The 21,270-nt window shown below is 33.4% G+C and overlaps 1 protein-coding gene across 1 annotated transcript in view; it reads right to left on the bottom strand.

Annotated features, from left to right (window-relative positions):
• MACROD2 (mono-ADP ribosylhydrolase 2) overlaps nt 1–21,270 on the bottom strand; it is a 2,173,194-nt gene that overhangs the window by 1,757,425 nt on the left and 394,499 nt on the right. Inside the window, exon 4 of the mRNA XM_049774344.1 lies at nt 10,604–10,633. Coding sequence (XP_049630301.1) covers nt 10,604–10,633 — 30 coding nt within the window. The remainder of the gene's footprint in view (nt 1–10,603; nt 10,634–21,270) is intronic.

The following is a 21,270-nucleotide window of genomic DNA, read 5'->3' on the forward strand; positions in this document are numbered from 1 at the left end:
TGGAGCACACTAATCAAATGTGGATGTATGGAAGTGTTGATGTTTATCTGTAGTGTAAGCAAAGCTTTTTGCTCTATGCCTCTGACACCTTCCCTTTTGGCCAAGAGCGTTCCCCTCCTGTATGTTTTCAGATTCATGCTACGAGATAGTCACCACTTAGAATCAAGCTGACCACATGAAGAGGTTTCTTCGAGTGGATCTTTGACCAGTGATTCTGATCAGCAGCCATAGAAGATCATCATCTCCCTTGATTGCTTTTTACTGACAGATTACTTCATCAGCCTATCACAATCTGATATTTCTCCTATCCATAGAACTTTTTAACAAACAGAAGAGAAGGAATTGTTCTTTACATTTTTTTAGGTAATTAGCATAAGTAGACTTATTTACATCACCCCTGACCCTCAGGTGATTTCTGTTAAACTCTGGCTAATAAAAATAGCTGGGAAAATATCACAGAGCTAGAGCTTTGTTGGCTCAGTAATATTTAAGAAACTTTTCAATAACTCCTGGCTGGAATGCACTTTTTCCACTGACCATTCTTGTGTGAAACTGCAAGCTAAGCCACACCCCCAACCCCAGTTCTTCTTAGCATTTAAATGAGTCCCATTTAACTAGCCAAACACATTGTGGGAGCTAATAAAAGTCCAGTTTTTAACAAGGCATAATCACTTAAAATGAGGTCTCTCAAATGAAAAAAGTTATAATCCTCACTCCTATTTTAGAGCACAATCTGCTTATTCTAATGTTGAGAGAACAGAATTACTTAAGCTTTATTCTTTTCCGAAAATGCAAGTGTGAAAAAAGGACACAGAAGCAAGGAAAAATAATATTTATCAATTATGAAAATACATTTTTTAAAATGCAATCTTCAAAAATGTTAAAAGAAAACAATGAACTGATCTATAATGTAAGATTATGATTTAAAGATACACATTAAAATTAGATATAGCAAGGAAACTATGTAAAGGTGATATAAACATGCATGCAAACCATGGAGGACTAGATCTCCTCTGCTGGGAAAGACAAAACAAATGTAAAATTAGGGCAAGGCAGATGCTCAGTATGCTTGTATGACCCAGGAATTGAGTTCCATTCCCATCCTATTTGACATACACTGCCAGGTACATCTGTACTCAATCTTGGTAGATTTCTCTCTATTGACTAATACATATTAAAACTTTATTTATTGGATCACCAACATATTACAGGGATTAATGCAATTGTTTTATATATTGCCAATCACAGTAAGATCTTCAGCACCACAAATAGTCCCCAAAGAACTAAAGTGACACTTCTGCTCAGAGCCAGGAATAAGCCCAGGACAATAAACACTGTCCAGTGTGGCCAAATACCCACAACCCAAATGTTTTATAAAGTTAATCATCAAGCCAGAGCAATAAGACAGTAGATAGAATAACTGGTTTTCATGCAGATTACTTGAGTTTAAACTCCAGCATTCCATGTGGTGTTGAAAAATGCAGAAGTGGGTGTGATCCCTGAGTGTTTAGCCAGTTGAAAACCCCAAGAACTATAAGGTATGGTCCCCAAATTAACTAAATAAGTAAATACATATGTAAACAGCTATGCTTAGCATTATCTGTTCTCTAATGATATAACTAAATTTTCTAAATCTCAATGATTTTGATTATTATCAGGGAACATTACCACAATGAAATTAGAATATTTACATAAGTTAGTGAAAAACTAAGAAAATGAACTTTATCATTTTTAGTATAGTATAATAAAGAAATTAAAATAAACTGAAATTCAGCCATAAAAACTTAAGAGAAAAGCTTTTACTTTGTTTTTCCTTAGAAGATTGAAAGGCCTCACACAGTTTTAATGGAACATTCACAAGCTAATAAAATAAAACACACATTAGTAAAAAGAAATAATTATTTTACTAGTGCATAAAATTAGAAATCTTAAATAGCATTATTTAATGAAAATTAAAATGGAAGTTCTGGTACCAATGTCAACACTTCTATTCCTTAGAAAGCTAGCATTTTTCTATTCAAACTTTTAAATTAGGGGCCAAAGTGATAGCACAGCTGTGGAGTGTTTGCCCAGGATGGCCCTGGGTATGATCCTTGGCATCCCATATGGTCTCCTGAGCCAGGAACAATTTCTGAGCACATAGGCAGGAGTAACCTCTTAGTGTCAACCTCTTAGTGTCATCAAGTGTGGCCCTCAAACTAAAATAAATAAATAAATAAATAAATAATAAAAAACTTTTAAATTAGACCTGCACTACAAAATTAATTTATTGTTTTTCAAAAAAAATAATACACATATAATACTTAACATTTTTTCAGGCTCATTTTTTTATATAATTTTTATTTTGATCTTAGTGGCTTACATATTGTTGACAATAATATTCTAGGTACATATTTACATAAAATCAGGGGGGATTCCCATCCCTAAATTGTCCTCCCTACACCTCCGTTTTTGTCCTACCTCCCATTTACTCTTCCCTCCCCCCCAGGGTGGCTAGAATATGTGATCCCCTCTGTATTTGACCTACTACTTAATAGTCTTGCATCAGTTTGGTCTTGGTGCCTCCCTTATTTCCCCCTCTAAGTGGGGGCAGGGCTAGCAGTTCAAGTTGGGTGGTTTTGCCTGAAAAAGAGAAAATGAGTAAACTGGGGTAAGAGTCTAATACTCCAAAAATGGGCAGAATCCTTCTAGAGGTTCTCCTCATCGATTTGGGAAATGAAGGAGAAAAAGAAGGTGAAACACCCCATCAGTACCAAAAGAAGTGTCAAATATCCAGTGTGGACTCCAGTTATATCGATAAGCACCACAAAAAAACTGATAAAAAATACAAACAAAAACAAACAAACATATAAACCAAAAAAACTCGCCGTGGTCTTGAAATAAGAAACATGGTGTAGCACATAACGAAAGAAAAGAAAGGAAGAGAAAAAAAAAAAAAGAATAATTGCGGACAACAATTTCAATAATCACATCCAAACCGAGAAATCGACCAAAATAGGTAGGTAAATAAAAATAATAATAACAATAATAAATGAAGGTAATATATATATATATATGTATATAAAAAATATCCAAGGTTTTGTGCTTTTTGCATTTTTGTTTTTTCCCTCTGCCCTGGCACAGTAAATATTGGGGTCATTCAAAACGGAATTCACTTGCCCTATGAGATATGGGGATTCTCCGTCCTTGGAGTATACTGTCATGGGATCAGTTCTAGTCTTTGCTCAGGATCATTACTCTGCCGGTGGTGTTTTTTTTGTTTTGTTTTGTTTTGTTTTGTTTTGTTTTTTTGTGTGTGGAAGACTTCTGCTTTGTCCAGGGTGATACATTCAGAGTTCTGTGTTTAGTGGTCTCAGTATCTGTACAGATCCTGAGGTGGGCCTTATGGTGAAGTCAGTCTTTGTGAATCTAGAGGTTCTGTTGCCTCAGTGCCATTTGAATCCATCTTCTGTGGTTGGTGATCTTGGTCTTTGTACTGAACCTAGGATGGCATCTAGGATAGTGTCTTTCTTTGTGCTTCCAGAAGCCCCTTTCCGTTACAGTTGTCTCTGCCGGACCTTTGGAACTGGGGATCATGCTTATTGTGCCGGTTTTAGTTCAAAGCCTAGACTAGGGCTTTTTAATTGGTCCCAAGATGTTTACAGTCTGGTCGTGGTTCTAGCAGCCAGTCCTCTGTAAATCACGATCTTGGCTTTTGGACCTACCAAAGGGTGCCACGTCTTCTGGTTTTGTCTTGTCGTTAGCTGGTAAGGTAGGCTAAACTGCTCTAAGGTCAAGTTGTTCACGTTTTCTTCATTGTCGGGATATACTTAACATTTTATGCTCAGGTTTTTCATTGTCCCCTACTTTCAAAGTATAAGGCAGAAAAGTTCAATATCTCAGCCAACTACTTGTAAAATGTTTTAAAGTTGTGTCATTGATCTTGCTACTTATAAGAGACAAATCTTACTACTTTGTTAATTGGCATATTAGCACTTTAAAGTTTTGTCAATAAATAGGAAGAAGAGAGGTCAGTAATGACAATAATATTTTATGGAAAGCTATAATTGGATAAATACAATATTAAAAATATCGATAAGACATTAGATTTCCCTACTCTCCCTCTATCAGCATAATGTAAACACTATTTCTTTTCTACTTGTATATAAATATTGTCCTTTATTCCCCAGCATTCAATTTAATGTCATCAGAGTAATTAAGGACATTATGAGAACCTAACTAAACATTATAACTATAAGAGAAAATATGATTAAGATTATAACAGAAAAAATACACCTATGATGTTTAGGTTGCCTGCTATAGCATTTTAAACACATTTGACTTTTCACTGAAATATCGTTAAAAGATAAATTATAAAAATATTATATTTTCAAGGGAAAATTTATCAAACATGTAAAATATGTAAGCATGTTAATAATTCAGATCTCAAAATTGAAAGAAAACTAACTATTTTATGTTCCCAAAATTGACAGAGCATAAAAATGAGGAAGAAAGTATCTTTTCTCAAATTCACTTACAAATTTGAGAAGGTATATTTCCAAGTTCAGCGATCTATGGCCAAATAAGAAGGAGCATAAACTATATGATATGTTGATAAATTAAGCAATTTTACTTAGAAAATGGGAGTCAATGTAAGAAATATAATATATATCAATATGATGCAGCAATACAATGAATTACTTCAAAATATAGCTCTCTAAGAAAGGGGTTATGATGACTAAACTTAGAGAGGAATATCCTTGGAAGAATCATTGCAATTGGACAATTCAAACAGAAAAGTGGTATAGATTCCACACCCTTCTAGAAGGTGTAATGGAAAACTGCTGATCCTATAACAGAGCTCAATCAAACTCTTAAGAACAGACCAGAAAACAAATCAGTTTTTGAAGAAAACATAAACTGAAATTCCAACTAGTGTAGGCAGCTGCAGGGTTGGTCCTTGGGGTAAGATATAATTGAGCTCTAGTAATGGTGTAGATAGTATAGGTTTGCTTTGTATGCAGATAATAATGGGTCATCCCTAACAACATACATGACCCCCATACATCACCAGAAAAGACCCTGTAACATAGTCAAAAAAATCCATTACCACATGATCTCTGAGCATAGAGCCAGCATAGTCCACAATCATTTCCAAGTGTGGTCAAAAACAGACAATAACAGCAACAAAAATGCAGCTTTGCCAATAAGAGAAAAAAGGTAAAGTATAACTGGTATTGGTGATGTCCACAAGATTTTGCAAAATGACTCTTATGGATGGGAGACTAAAATAGATTGGCTCAAGCTTGGCTGTTGTCCAGCATCCCATTTTCTTTATTTTCTACACTTACATTCTTTTCTCTTTTCTTATGTTTGAGGGGTGGTAATTGGGATGCTTGAGTGGCATTCAGAAAACCATAACCTGACAAGGATCAAATCCTCCTGCCTGCCAAATATGCTCAGATTGTAAAGAGATCTCTCTGGCTCTATGCTGAACATTATCTTTGGCACCTGCAGAACTGAAGCTAATCACACCTAAGTTAGCCATTTAACCTAATTTAAAATTTTTGAAATTTAATTGCTAAATTTAACATTTAACCTAATCTCTGGTTTAGCATAGAAGTTCTGAAGTTCTACTTCTAAATCTAGCTCTCTACTTGAGCAATAAGGCCAATTTTCCTAGGATACTCTTATCAATGCTATCTCTTTGACCTTAGAAGCTATTGTTATTTCCCTGAACATATACAGAACGTTCCTGCCAGGCATACTTGGCTGACTTTTCTTTCTTTTTGTTTTGTTTGGTTTGGTTTGGTGGGGCCAAGCCCGGCAGAACTCAAGGGTTATTCCTAGATCTGTGCTCAGAAATCGCTCCTAGCAGGCATGGGGGACCATCTGGGATGCCAGGATTTGAATCAATGTCGGTCCAGGATTGCAAGGCAAACACTCTACCTCTGTGCTCTCTCTCCAGCCCCTTGGTTGAGTTTTCTAAAGGGTAATTCTGTGACCTCTCCCAATATATACGTGTTTTAACCATCCTCCATCTTTCACCATTAAATTAGTCTAGAATCCTCCCAATATACCTGAGGCTTGACAGATATCAAGGTTTAAGAAGAAAATGCAAAATTACTGTGGTTTCTAAAGCAATGGAATAATATTTGCATATATGTGTATATATAACATTTATATATAAGGAAATAAACATTCTTTGTGGAAAAGTAAGGGAAGAGTATTTCCACCCTCTTTGTGAGTACTTAGGAAGTAATTTATGAAAACATTCCCAATTCAGCACGATCAAAAAGCCTTTTAAATATATTTTTTTTCATATAAATAACCTATAATAATTCAATTATTTTTGTGAAAAAGTACTTTTCAGTATATCTATTTTAAAATTAAAATATAACATGCAGTTTATTTTATCATTATAACTAAAAAATCCCACATAAGGAATTCTGTGAAACATTGGAAAGAACTTAGAGAATTTTAACTACCCAGATAATTTAGGCAAATGGGGATCAATCATCAATGGTCACAGGAAAGACATGTTTATTGTTTATTAATAATAGGTTACTGAAACTTGTTGATCTTTAGACACAATATTAGATCACAAAGAAACCTTCAGAGTGGAGAAAGACTAAACATATACTATATTCTCATTCTCTTAGATGGCTTGGTGGTGCATTCCACAAGGGGCTAACTGTTTATTTTATAGTATTTGCTTATACTCCAAGGCTTTTATATTAATCTGCCACAAAATCCTCTCAAATATAAGGTACTGAATTACAATTGACATAAATATTTACTTATAAATATATATCATTATATATTTTCTGTACACAATTGCACATAAATATGTGTGTATGCTTAACACAATAGCCTCAAAAATTATATACCTAAAAAGATCAACTTTACATTGATCACCCTGTGAGGAAATGTCAAGTGAAATGTCTAACATTACTCCTCAGGCTATATAGCACTTTCGGTCCATGACAGAGCAGAAGAAAAATAAATTCTATAAACAATGTCCTGTTTGGGTTCAGCAGCAGCATCAAACTTTATGCTAATTATTTTGACAGCAGAAGGGAGAATACATTATCTAAAGGGATCATAAATGTTCCAGTCTACTAGGTCCTGAAAGAAATTGTCAAGTTAGCTTTGTAATTCTAATTTTTCTAATTTTGCTTTTAAAATTTAAGACTAGCTGCAAAGATTTTCTTTTATATTATATATGAAATACCATATAACAGTGTTTTATTCATGTTAAGCATTGTTATTACAGATGAATGAATATATATTTGAAATTTAATGTTTTCTATTGACTGAACCTAAAATACGCAAAAAAGAATCTGAAACTGGACTGCAATCCAAAGGCACAAAAAAGTAATTACATGCACATTCAAATTATCAAGTGACATAGAGACTTGTGAAAATAGTAAAAAAAAAAAAAGTCTATATCTAAGTTGAATGTTTATATGTCTCTCATATATTTTCCTGGTATAAACTGTTACCTGTAGATAGAAATCTGAAAGACAAAAATACATTACAAATCATAGGAAAAGAAAAAATATTAAGAGATCTGCCCTACAATTGTCACCATGTCAATGGGCCAGCTTCACCTTTCCAGTAATCTTTGTAGAGAATCCTAGTCACCAAACCCCTCACAGATCAAATTTTGAGGTTGATGTATTCAAGGACCCTTCAGGCCAGGTCAGTCATCTCCCCACTCATCTCTGTACTCCCAGAAGTCCCTGGCAGCCATGCCTATGATCTAGAGTTTTCCATCATGTCTACACAAGCAGCCAACACCATAGACTAATTTAACTCATGAAAGAGAAGCCCAAGTGCAGGAAAATATCATGGACATACCAGCCTCTCAGATACCAAGAGCCCCTCTGAAGTATTATTTACCCACAGGATCCACAGTTGTCACCAGATGAGATTATCAGCCCAGCTCCTAAGAACCTCAAATTCATGAACCCTGGGGCCATTTATGCAGCCATGAAACACCCCAAAATTTTAACTCTGTTTTTCCAGTAGGAATATAGCGAATTTGATGTGATATCATAGAAGGCACTAACTTCAACAAACAAAATCGACAACAGAATGTTCAACTGGAAGTATACAATTTAGTAGACTTCAGACAATGACAACTATCCCATTGCCAGATAAGGTAATAATGTTCACAAATTTTCTTTCAATAAATTTTTTTCTATGATTCCAATACCACTTATTGTATCAAGAAATATTAAGCAAATTATATGTATCTGCTAAGGGGGAAGGCATCAGGAAGATTGGGAAACTGATGACCAGAGTGGAGGAAAAGCTACATTGGTGACAAGATTGGTGTTGTAATATTGAATACCAGATGTAACTATTACAAACTATTCTGTAAAGCAGTATATAAAAATTATTAAAAATTAAAATAGTATTCTTATTCAACCTTTATCCATTATAATCTATTAATTATCACCATCATCACAACACTGACCTCATCTGAATGACCTGCCAAAACAAAACTATATGGTTACCACACCACTTATTCCAGAAAACTCAAGAAAACTCATTTTTTTTCTCAGCCTCTCCTGTAGTTAGATGAGGAGTTATTTGTATGAATTTTGCCTAATAAAACAGAAGCAATGTAAGTCATTCCAAAACTGGTCAGTTAATCTCTCTATTAAGAATTTATGACTCTCTCATCTTATCCTGGGATGTCAATAGCAGTCATAGTTCCCTTGGAATAGTTACAATGAGCAGCATTAGTCTCTGTCACCCCTTGTAGGAGATCCTTAGTAGAAGTACATAAAGGATTTAATATCAGTAAAAAAAAAAAATGCATCCTTACAATGTTACTACAATTTTAAGGTGTATCTGTTATCACAGTATCATATCCACTAATAAAAGCACTAAATGAGAAAGTGAAATCTAATAGTTGTATTTTAGGTTAATGTGTTATACAAGGATCATTAGTAAAAGTGATGGAAAGCTAGTGAAATTTTCAATAACTCTAAAAAGATTTTTTTACAATATACTATTTTATTTAGACTGTAAAGAATATCTCAAAAGTAGAATCCAATCACTATACATCAGGCACAAATTTACTTAAGAAAATTAGCATATGTTTCTGCTCTTAACATATCTGTGATTTATTGTCACATATTAAATTTAGCAAGCATTCCAGGCTAAATGACTATATGGTTGTAACCCCATAATATACCTTCATTTAAATGAACCAAGTTAGTGATACCAAGTCACTATTTTCTTCCTAATATTTCTAAGGAGAAATATTAACTTCCTGCCCGAGGGTGAAAATACAAACTAATGTAGCATGATTTTCTCACTTAAAATAAAACTGGGAAGGATAATATATAAATTTTATAATCTTTATATAAGAATTATCTTCTGAATTACATTCAAAATAATAACTGCTAATATTTCATGAACAATACAATTTTACATCCAGATATTTTCTACATTTCACAATCATGTGCTACTTATGTAGAATTGGGTAACCTGAAATTGAGAACCTGAAAATAACTCAATGTACCATTAAGACTCTCAGCTGTGTCAAAATTTTAAGCAAACTAGTTAGTAAACAAGTACATCTTTCCATTTAGACACTATTAAAGGGATATGAATTCAAGTCAATAGAGGAATTGTTGATTAAATAAAAGACAACTACATTAATTCAGTTTTTCTTTATTGGCTTATTGCTAGTTATTACTGTACAAATTTGTACTAACAAATTGGAAAATTTTGTCTTAGAATCACAAGGTTAAAAATCAGTTTAGAGGAGGCTAAAAATATGACTCAAATTTAATTTTTAAATGCTACTTTCAAAAAATCAAACATGTATCTTACAGCATTCTTGACATCTCAACTAGTGCATAAATGAATTTAAACTTGTCAGTGACCCAGTTTAATGCAAGAAAACATAGCCATTTTATAAACTTGCCATATTTTATCTTAATAATATTCCTTTTTGCTTATGTCACCAACTCTTACAATAGAAAGAATGGTTAAAACTTTAATTAAAAAAAATTTCCTCTTAATGAAAATACCCACATTAGGAAAAAACCTCAGAAAAGCCTAGGGTTTTTTTGAAGAGCAAAAGTTTTATACATTCATATACTCTCAATTTCACCTAGAAAATGAAATTTTGGAGCAAGAAATAAAGGGAAAGTGAAATGGTGAGGCAATAAGCCAATATATACAGCAGAATATTAAATGGAAAGGACAATATTCTACTATATTATTATATATATTAATAGAATGACATTAGAAAGCTTTGGTTTCAGATTAAAATTAAAATAACAAATATGTATCATATTTTAGTATAAAATATTTGAGGTAAGGAATCTCCCCCTTCTTCATTTCACTTGATATCTATAGGACTGATTATAACAAAATTAGACAAGGAAAAAGTACCTCATTATTTCTAAAGTCAGTTAAAATAAAACATAACAAACATGGCAGTATTATTTAAGTTATTTACAAGAATAATCATTTTGTGATACTGCCTAGAGCAAAATTAATTTTCTTTTACAGTAACATAGAACGTACAAAGCATCATTGGGGTTTGTGTCATAATAAAAAAAGGATATTAAGTTAAATGATATCCAGAACTTACCACCACCTCCTCCCAGTAGACTGGCATTTGCTGTTTAAAACAAACAAAAAATACATTGAGTAATATGAAAATATACTAAATCAGTTAACTTAAGAGAAGCTAACTATCATATTTCTTCCATATTCACAAATGCACAAAAACACACAATGCATATTTTCATTAAAAGGATTTGTTTACTTTGATGATGTAGACATATATAAAAATGTTAATACTTTAATTTTCTCATCTGAAATGCCTATTTTTATAATGTGCTTCTATTTTTGGTTGTTGTTTGTTGGTTTTATTGTTTGTTTTGTGAGCCACTCAGGGCTTTCATGGTTCTGCACTTAGGGAATGCTCTTAGTAGACTCCAGGGACCATCTAGGATGACAAGGATTGAGCCCAGGTTAGTGATATGCAAGGCAAGCACTCTACCAGCTATATCGTCATCCCCACACAATATAATGTGCTTCCTTTAAATAAAATAAAATACATGGTGTGATCCTTTGACTTCCCATCCTGTATCTACACTAATCCTTAGGTGTTTCTGTTTTACTAATTTACTAGAACAATGCTATTTAGTCAATTTTAATTATTTTAAAGGGCAATGTAACAAAAGTTTGAATATAACTTTAGATTAAACACCATTTTAAGAAGTTATCTCAAGGCACTGTACTAAGAGCTCTTAAATAGTAGCAGATTTATTTTTGTTTTAGCTTATCATTGAGGAAAATACAATTGAATTATTTTTATAAAGCAATCCTGTGACATTTACTACCTGTTTATTCATTAATCTAGCACACACTTATAGATGCCAAATGATAAACAAATGTAAAATAATTCTAGTCAGATCCCTGAATTTCCATTTGCTGTCTTCCAATTTTCACATATTATATATATATATTTATATATATTATATATTCATAGAGTAAAAGGCATTCCCAATAATAAATGACAACAAGAAATATTAGTTTTTCACTCAAAACATTATTCTCACATACACAACAATAAAATGAATTTCAATTTTCACCTTATGTTTTGCTCAGTTAAGGTGGATATCTCCTATTTTGGAAACATTTCCCAAGACCCATCTGTTTATCCAGGCATTTGTCCAATTGAAGTAGACTGAGTGGGAGTAGGTGTAGAAACTAGAATTTCAGTCCCAGAGAACCTTCAACTCAATTTATATCAAATGCATGCTTCTGTTTAGATAAGTAAAACTGGCTATACCAATATAGAACTCTCTTAAAAAAAAGTGTGGCATTATTTTATATGACACACAATAGAACTATGAAATATTTTCACATGCAATACGATTATGGACCAGAATAAGTTGAAGCTGCTTAAGTACAGATACAGAAAATCTAGACACTTTTCTAAAAAAATCTCTCAAATAAAAATATTTGATCAAACTTGGTGTCTAAATATTAAAAATATATAATTTTAAGTGAAAAAGTATTTCATCAAAAGCAATAACAATGCAGACAAATATAAATAAAGCACTTTTGTAGTTTTGTTTATTTATTTGTTTTGGGGTACACCTGGTGGTTTTCAGGGATTATTCCTGGCTCTGAACACAATGATCACTCCTGGTGAGCTCAGAGACCATATGGGATGCCCTGAATAGAATCAGAGTTGGCCACATATAAAGCAAGTACCCCACCCTCTGTACTATTGGTCTGGCTCCACTTTTGTAATTTTATATTTTACTTTACTTTCACAAAGTTCCCTATATATATGTAGCAGGCTCAGTCTCTATAGTTTGGTGAATTAATATTAATTCTACTATTTTAGAAAAGTGAACAAGACTATGTGTTTTCTGTATTAATACTCATTTAATTTCTTTTCGATCATCTCAATATTCAGGATTGAGGCATATCCCAATTAATTGGAAGCCCCTAAAGACAAGTTTATTACTGAGCTGTAGCTAATAAGCTCTCAATACATATTTTCTAATAGTAAGTTAATTAGAAAATTTAGTCCAATTTCTTTGTTGACATATAAATGGTATTTGTTTAGTGAAGTGTGTAGAAATAAAAAGCTTTGATCTTTGTTTTAACAAAATCAAGACCTGTTTAAAAAAACACATTTGAAAATTCTTTGTGATTAAAAGAAAATGTGAAATATATTTCTCAATGTTGTCCTTACTAAAGTAGTTAGCTAGAAGGAATTTTATACTTGTATTAACTTGATTCCCCAGTGAAGTAAATAGAGAAAATGAACTAAGAAAACTTGTCATTTATAAACTTCATGTCACTATAATATAAAACTTCAAATTTCTTCTTAAAACAGTATTTTCATTCATGTTTTCTTACATAAACTTTTTTCTTTTGAGGGACCAGAAAAATAGTGCAGTGAGTAATGTGCTTTTCGTGAATGAGATCTAGCTGGGTTTATTTTCTGACCTACCCTATCACCACCAAGAGTGATCTCTGAGCATAGAGCCTACATCTTATTTCAGTGAAAAAATGCTATGATCAGGAAATAATGTTGGTCATATTAAAGAGTGGAATAGGGAGAATTATAAAGGTAGCATGCATGCTAGATAGTACAGGGGGTATAGCACCAGTCTTGCACTCGGTCAACCGGGGTTCAGTCCCAACATCACCACATAGGATCCCCTGAGGGTTGCCAGGAGTGACCTCTGAGCACACAGCCAGGGCCTGCGAGGTGGCGCTAGAGGTAAGGTGTCTGCTGTGCAAGCGCTAGCCAAGGAAAGATGGCGGTTTGATCCCCCAGCGTCCCATATGGTCCCCCCAAGCCAGGGGCAATTTCTGAGTGCTTAGCCAGGAGTAATCCCTGAGCATCAAACGGATGTGGCCCGAAAAACCAAAAAAAAAAAAAAAATCATCTTCCAAATGATCAATGCCTGAGCACACAGCCAGTAGTATACCCATGACAAAAACAAATAAAAAATGTAGCATGCACATTCTCTCTTTCCACATATGTAGACACGCATGACCCTATCTATATACAAGCAAGGATCCATATATTGGATCAAATAATGTTACTTACTTAACTTTGAGTGTAGCTATAAAATCCTATTGAATAATTTTTAAGTATAATAATAAATGTTAACATAATGTGTGCAGGCACTAAATTTCATATGCCTAAAGGCTTAATTTTATGAGCTGAAATGGCCCAATCTATGAAATAATTTATAATAAAGACAGGTAATTCACATCAACTGTGAACCAAAATGATTGGATAAATGTTTTGAACAATTTATTTTTATTTTACTTGCCCAGAACTTTCTATTTTTTCAACAATAATTATTTGTTTTCCCATTCCATTTCACTCCCACCTAACTATCTGTCAAACAAGGAAGAGTTTGAGATTTGTCTTGAAACACTGATTAAAACTATATATCTGGGAGTTTTGCTTTGGAAAGTTCTAGAGGAAATTATCATTATTTTCTTCCTAAAAAAATTCTTTCCACCTAGCTTAGTTTATATGTGTTGTTTCTTAGTACAATAAAGCACCTGAAATGTCAAAATGATTTGAGAAAATACTTCCCCAAGGGGCTCTACTTAAAACACTATTTCATTCACATTTATTCTGTAAGGACTCCAAGCCAAAATATCACCCTTTAGAATAGCATATATTATATTTCCTAAGATATCAAATGTAGAATCAGAAGTACTAAAAAAAATTCGTTATGCTTAAAATCTAAAGCATGACACTAGAATCACTTTATACAGGGAGCTACCCTTTTAACTGACAGCGATGGAAATATAATCTATGCAGACAAATACAGCCATAAACTTGGTAACTGGTTTTGGTTGCAGCTGTACTAGATTTATTCATTTTAAACAAAATCAGTAGAATTCCAGAGGGTTTCAGCAATGGTATAATTTGAAGCTAAAAAAGAGTGAAGAATTAACAGTAGGCTAACTACCTCACTTGTAGAAATCAGGCATAAACACATGATTAATACTTCACAATTCATACTATAAAATAAAAAATCCTTGATTATTTTAGAATCTTTGTGAAGAGTATAATAGGCTATAACCCAGTATGAAGCCCCCAAACATAAATTCTATTAATGATAAATAGGTGAATGATCAATTGGAAAGGTCAACTAGGAGTATTAACTGGGAGTATTAATTGTAATAAAGCAAAACAGTTACCTTCATTAAGGAAGAAGTCAAAATACCCACCCACCCCATCTCCGCCTGACTTGCTAATGTGTCTACACCACCTATCATTTGGGGTACTTAGTAAGTTCACAGGTATATAGCAACTTGGAAGAAAAGCCACTGATTCATTCAATTCTCCCATTTTCAAAAACAAAATTTCAGTTAAATAGGATGAAAGAAATTAGGTAACTTATTTAAGAACAGACTGAAGAGAAGTATTACCTACAATCTCTAGTCAATTTTAAATTACAGTTGTGGGTATGTAGATATGTTCATATAATATATTGTTTGCATTTATTATACATGTGTATTATATATAATGTTGCTTCAAAAATCATATCCAAAGGTTGTGAAAACATTATGTTCATGGATCTATAGAAAAACCTTATTGTAGATCAACTATTTTCATTATTAAAAGATAAACAAATGTAACGAAGGTAACATGAGAGGAATCAGCATATGCCTCCAGGTACCAGACATTCTTCTTAGTTTTGTGTTCTGAATCAATTATAATTTTAATAATAATAATATTAGATCATTATTAAAAATCAATTATATAAGTAAGCCCATCTATCCACCTGTGTTGAACATTTCTGGTGACTCTCTGCTATTCTTGATAACATTTCACCTAGTTTAATTTGCATTTCTCTTTTCCAGCAAAACTCTCTTGGTGTTTCCTACTTGAGTCACCTGCAGTATTTAAGGAGACAAAGCTGAATCCCACCTGCCCACATCCTTGAGCTCCTGCGTGCAGTGAACAAGCCTGGAACAGCTCCTCCACTTGTCCTGTCCTATCCTGAGCTGTCCTAGAGCTACATTTTTGGGGAGTCAAGTAATGTTTAAGGTTCACTCCCAAGAGTGTTGGGGAGGGGGCATGCAACACCGGGGGTAAAACCTAGGCCTCCTGCAGGCTAAGCACATGTTCAGCTCAGCACCCACCCCCAGTTTCTCTCCTTGCAGATCCTCATACTATTGAGAGGTAAGCCCTCCTGTCTTCTCTTATCTGAAGTAGTGACCACACTCTGATTTCTGCCCGAGTCTCTGAACCTCTTTAATAGTGGTGTGGGGAGACCAGCTGTGGTTGTGATGATGTGATTCTGGGCAGCCATGATACCCACCATGCTATCCCCTTGCAGAACAGAGCTAGCACAAAGGCCCTGTACCAAGGCCTACTTGCCCTTCTCTCTCAGCCTTATGTACATAAGCCAATCAGGGGCTCTCTGGAAGAGTAATCAAAATATCTAAATAAGGGAAAAATTGATTTTAAATGTATATTATTAGCTTTATAGTTTCAATGACACAGTACACAAACAGCAGTTTTAACTTTTACAAAGATGGTTTTGGATACCAATTAATTCACAATTTGAAAAATAGAAGAGGCATTTTTATTTATAGGAATATGATATACTTTTAGCCTGATTAAGACATAAGCCTGAACATGCACCTTCATTTACACAATTCTTGGGTAAAGGAACTTGTTTTAAAAAAAAAAAACAGACAGCATCTTTAAAAAATATAAAAAAGCTTTTATAGACTTTCCTTATTTCATTTTTCTGAAAATGAAATCTTACTCATCTCCAACAAATCTGAAGGCATTTTATAAAAGCCTAATTTTAGATTATCATTTAATTTAAACAACAAAAGAATAATTCTTAGTTATTGCCAATAAGTGTGAAGAAGGAAACATAAGACAAACAACATCAAAGGTAAAAGCACCGAAGGCTGAAAGAAATGTTGTAATTGCTGCCTTAAAAACGTTTATTATATTCAGCAACAAAAGTCAGGCAGATTTAGTATGTTTTGGAATCAAAGTACCATGTCCAATACTTGGCACTCTTTTCATCCTTAAGGGAAAAAAGTTTTCTCAACATCAACTGGGCATTTAATAGTCTGAAATTTCTGTTTCCCATTTAGTCAATTCATAAAATAATAGTCACATCACAGGTCAGTTGAGAAGCAAAACTCTTAAAAACTTGTGAATACATTTCTTGGCATCTTGTACATATTGAAGTGCAAGTAAATGTGTGCCTCCTCCTCATGAATTTGATTACTGTGCCACGTCTGATACCCATATGAGAGTTAATAAAACAAACAACTATTAAGAATCTTTATATTGGGGCCAGAGAGATAGCATGGAGGCAGGGCATTTGCCTTGCATGTAGAAGGATGGTGTTTCGAATTCCAGCATCCCATATGGTCCCCGGAGCCTGCCAGGAGCGATTTCTGAACATAGAGCCAGGAGTAACCCCCAAGCACTGCCGGGTTTGACTCAAAAGCCAAAAAAAAAAAAAAAAAGAATCTTTATAACATGGGCTGGAAAATAGTATAGTATGGCCCTTGCCATGCATGCAGTTGATCTGGATTCAGGACTTGGAGAAGGACACCATATATAATCTCCTGAGCATGGTGAGGAGTAAATCATGAGTACTAAGTGTAAGCTCCAAGTCCTGAGAGATGTGACCCCTCAAAAAAAGAACAAACCTTTAGACAACCACAAAGACAGCACTTTGTAGAGACCAGGGCATGGTCATCTGAAAGAACTACACACTAATGTTTTTAAACTAGAAGATAGTTAAATGAATAAAAAAAAAAAAAACAAAGAATTTATAGTTAAAGATTTTATAATCAGTTATAAGGATTATCAGAATTACTAAAATCAACAAAAGTGCCTATCACCCTCCACCACTACCCCTGTGTCCCCTCTTGTTCTTGGAGAAATTTCTATACTATTTTTTTTTGTTTTTGTTTTTGTTTTTGGGCCACACCCGTTTGACTCTCAGGGGTTACTCCTGGCTATGCACTCAGAAATCGCCCCTGGCTTGGGGGGAACCATATGGGACACCGGGGGGTGGGGGGGGCAAACCGCTGTCCATCCGCTTGCAAGGCAGACACCTTACCTCTAGCACCACCTTCCCGGCCCCGCTTTATACTATTTTTTACAGAACATAAACCATAAAGTATTTTCAACTGTGAATGAGGATTCACTTTTTCATCATATTCTTATTAATACTAGTTATTTCTCATCTTTTACACACTTTACTTTCACTGGTGTGAGAAAGTATCACATTGTTGTTTGGATTCACACGCCCCTAAAAATGACAATGGCTTTTTTTTTTAATGCCCACTGACCATCTAAATAACCTCAGTAAAATCTTTTCACAGATAAAATGTACTGTACTACAAATGTGCTGGTCTGGCTTTCCAGTGTTTAGATCATCAAGCTGCACTGATATGCACCAAATTTGGTCTTATGACAATGCCAATGTAACAAACATCTTAAATGAACTCTTGTATGACTCATATTAAAAAAAAAAGTCATGCTCTGAGTCAGTAAGCCACTGGACAAGCTGACTCATAATTTAGTAAGCTTGTCAAAGTAGAAAATATATTCCTTACCCACCAAATAAAGGGAGTAAACATATCATGATGACAATTTCCTTAGGTATTATTTTCAATCAGTATTATAATATTGAACTGTTTGGTGTCTCTCATTCTTCAAACAACTTTGTAAAGTGAGAGTTTTACTTTCCGTATAACCAAAGAAGAAACTAAATATAAAGTGAAACTAAACTTTTTTAGCTAAAGTAGGCAAATTAGATTTGGTATACTAGGTATTTAACTCAATGTCTAAACTTTTATACCAACATCTAACCAATGCTTTTTTTTTTTTATAGTATGACAGACTGTCTTTAGGGAAATTGCTCTATTTTACTGAAATTATTTTAAAATAAATGGATATACAAATTGTATAAGTTATTTAATGTATTCAAGTAACACTAAACTCAAACATGACACTATTGGCATCTCAAATCTAAATTCTTAATGACTATAAAAGATAGAATTTACACATATCATCAATTTTATTTATTTTATTTTAACTTTACTGACATCATTGTGATTTATAAAGTCCTTTATAGTTGGATTTCAGACAAACAATGAATCAGGGCCAATTCCACCAACAGTGTCTACCTCCCTCCACCAATATTCCCCAAGTGCATCCATACCACTTCCCCAACCCCTCCAAGATGCCAGTATAACAGGCCCATTTTAAATTTAGATTGTTAGTTTGGGTCTCGATTCCATTGTTCTTGCCTTTGGCTTGAATATTTAGTTCTGTCCATTTTTTAACAGTACACCTGCCATTTCTTGACCCCTGACCCCTATCCTTTCATATTTGTGTTTCTCCTCTTCTACTTATTTCTTTCCTTTTCCTCACTGTATCATCCATTCTTAATGATAAAGGTAAATAAATTTAACTTTCTTCACGTTATTGAATAACATTATAGGAATGATCTGCAACTCAGATCTTAAATATTTTGAAATTGCCTGTACAGAAAAATGCCTTTAAGTTTATATTTAATAGTTTGATAAAATTTTAAACTGGAATTTAAAAAAATTAAAATTCTCCACAGAATGGAGAGAAATGTGAAAAATTATAAATTATTTTTAAACTATTTATTAATTGATTGTTTAGTTTGGCTGCCACACCCGATGGTGCTCAGGGGTTACTCCTGGCTATGCACTCAGAAATCTCCCCTGGCAGGTGATGGGATGCCAGGAATTGAACCGGGTCCCTCCCGGATCAGCTGCATGCAAGGCAAGTGCTCTACCACTGTGACTGTGCTCTCTCTCTGGCTCCTACATAAATATTGTTGCAGGGATCTTATGTGAATTTGAGAGTGAGAAAGGTTGCCACAGCATGGAACTACCTGGAATGAGTAAAAACTAGTGAAGTTCACTACCAAGCACCTATGCAGTACAGAAACAAAGCAGCTGTCAAGCGACACCTGAGTTCACAGCTACACATCTACACAGCTTGGGAATTGGGCCATACCACCTGAGTTCTCAAGGACCCTGGGCTCAGGCTGGAGTGAAGAATTGCTTTATTCAGAGAACAAAAGTCAGTGCTAACCTCTGTACTGGTCTTCCAAGTAAAATAATGACTTATTCCAAGAGATAAAAAGAATACCAACGGAAAATGCAACAGTGAAGCAGAAGGACAGTGGTTCAAATCCCGGCATCCCATATGATCCCCCGAGCCTGCCAGGAGTGATTTCTGAGCACAGAGCCTGGAGTAAACCCTGAGTGCTGCCGGGTGTGACCCCCCAAAAAAGCAAACAAAAAAATCTATCAAAACAATAATAGTACATTAAAGTTTGGCTTTCAACATTATAATCCAACTTTATTTTTTATTATTGTAGTAAAATAATAAAATAAAAAAATAACTGCAGTTATTTGTCTTAAATTTCCTTTTATTAGTATTCATATCCTTGAATTTAGTATTATCAAGTAAATAAGAATCTTTATGACTTAAGGGAACAAATAAAAACAAAAATACATTTTCTCCTACTTAAATTAATTTTCTAATAAATGTATTTCATAATCAACTTGCATTAATGTGTGGAAGAAAATTATTTTCAATAATTGAATATATATACTTATGGTAACAAACTAAAAGCATTTAATAATGTATTTCTATGGTTGAAGAAAGCAGGCACTCTAGTGATACAGGAGCAATATATGCATAAAATTATCATTAAGGGTATGCATAAAATTATCATTAAGACTACTGCAATTCATGATATGTCAATAAAAGTATCTGTGGTGGGGGAAGAAAAATGAGTCATGAAAAATGAAAATTCATCAATGGCAAGTTTAGTAATTTATGGTTAGAGACCCAACTTTTGTGTCATCAGGAGAAAAATTATATTTTCTGGATATGACAAAATATCAATTATCTTGTAATAAAAGTTCAATCAGGGCATCTATGGATTCCATAACAATATTTTCTCTGGTTTATTGGAAAATATTAATTCCAGACATCATTATAATTTGTATTATCATTGGTAATTAACATTGGTATTATCATAGGATAACTAAGTAATACAACAAAGTTTTATTTCTAATATCACTTTGAAATATTCCAATATTGGTAAAATGTAGTGATCAATAGCTACAATAATTTGGAAATAGTATTCCAGATATAATGATTTGTTGTTTAATCTCTAAATCTACCAGCAGTTAGTTAAAAACATTTTGATAGCTCATAAGAACCTGTGCCTCAATTTTTCTCTTATCAAAATATAATTTAATCATCTGACAACCATGTTAATAGTTCAGATGATAGTGTTCTGAGATCAGATGATAGTCTGAGATATGTGTCGAAGATATATAGGTAAAGTAAAATAGATATATTAAATTAGACAATAATAAATAAACCTGTTATTTATAATTCTAATATAATTCATATAACATAATTGCTAAATAACAACATTTATAGTTCATAACATATAATTCTAACATGGACTTGATAGTTCAAAATTATATAAATATGTAATTAAACATAAAATAATAATAATATTAAAGATGACTTTAAAAAGAAATACTTTTTTATATACAAATTGTCTCTAATTATTTTTGTCTTTTTTTATTTGTGCTCTTACACTTTGGATAAAATGGTCCCTAACTGTGTATAAACACATACACTGAGGTCATGTAAGAGATAGCCAAAGGTTGACCAAAAAAAAAAAAGAGATAGCCAAAGGAGTA

This window comes from Suncus etruscus, chromosome 6 (genome assembly GCF_024139225.1).
Source record: "Suncus etruscus isolate mSunEtr1 chromosome 6, mSunEtr1.pri.cur, whole genome shotgun sequence".
Lineage (NCBI taxonomy): Eukaryota > Metazoa > Chordata > Mammalia > Eulipotyphla > Soricidae > Suncus > Suncus etruscus.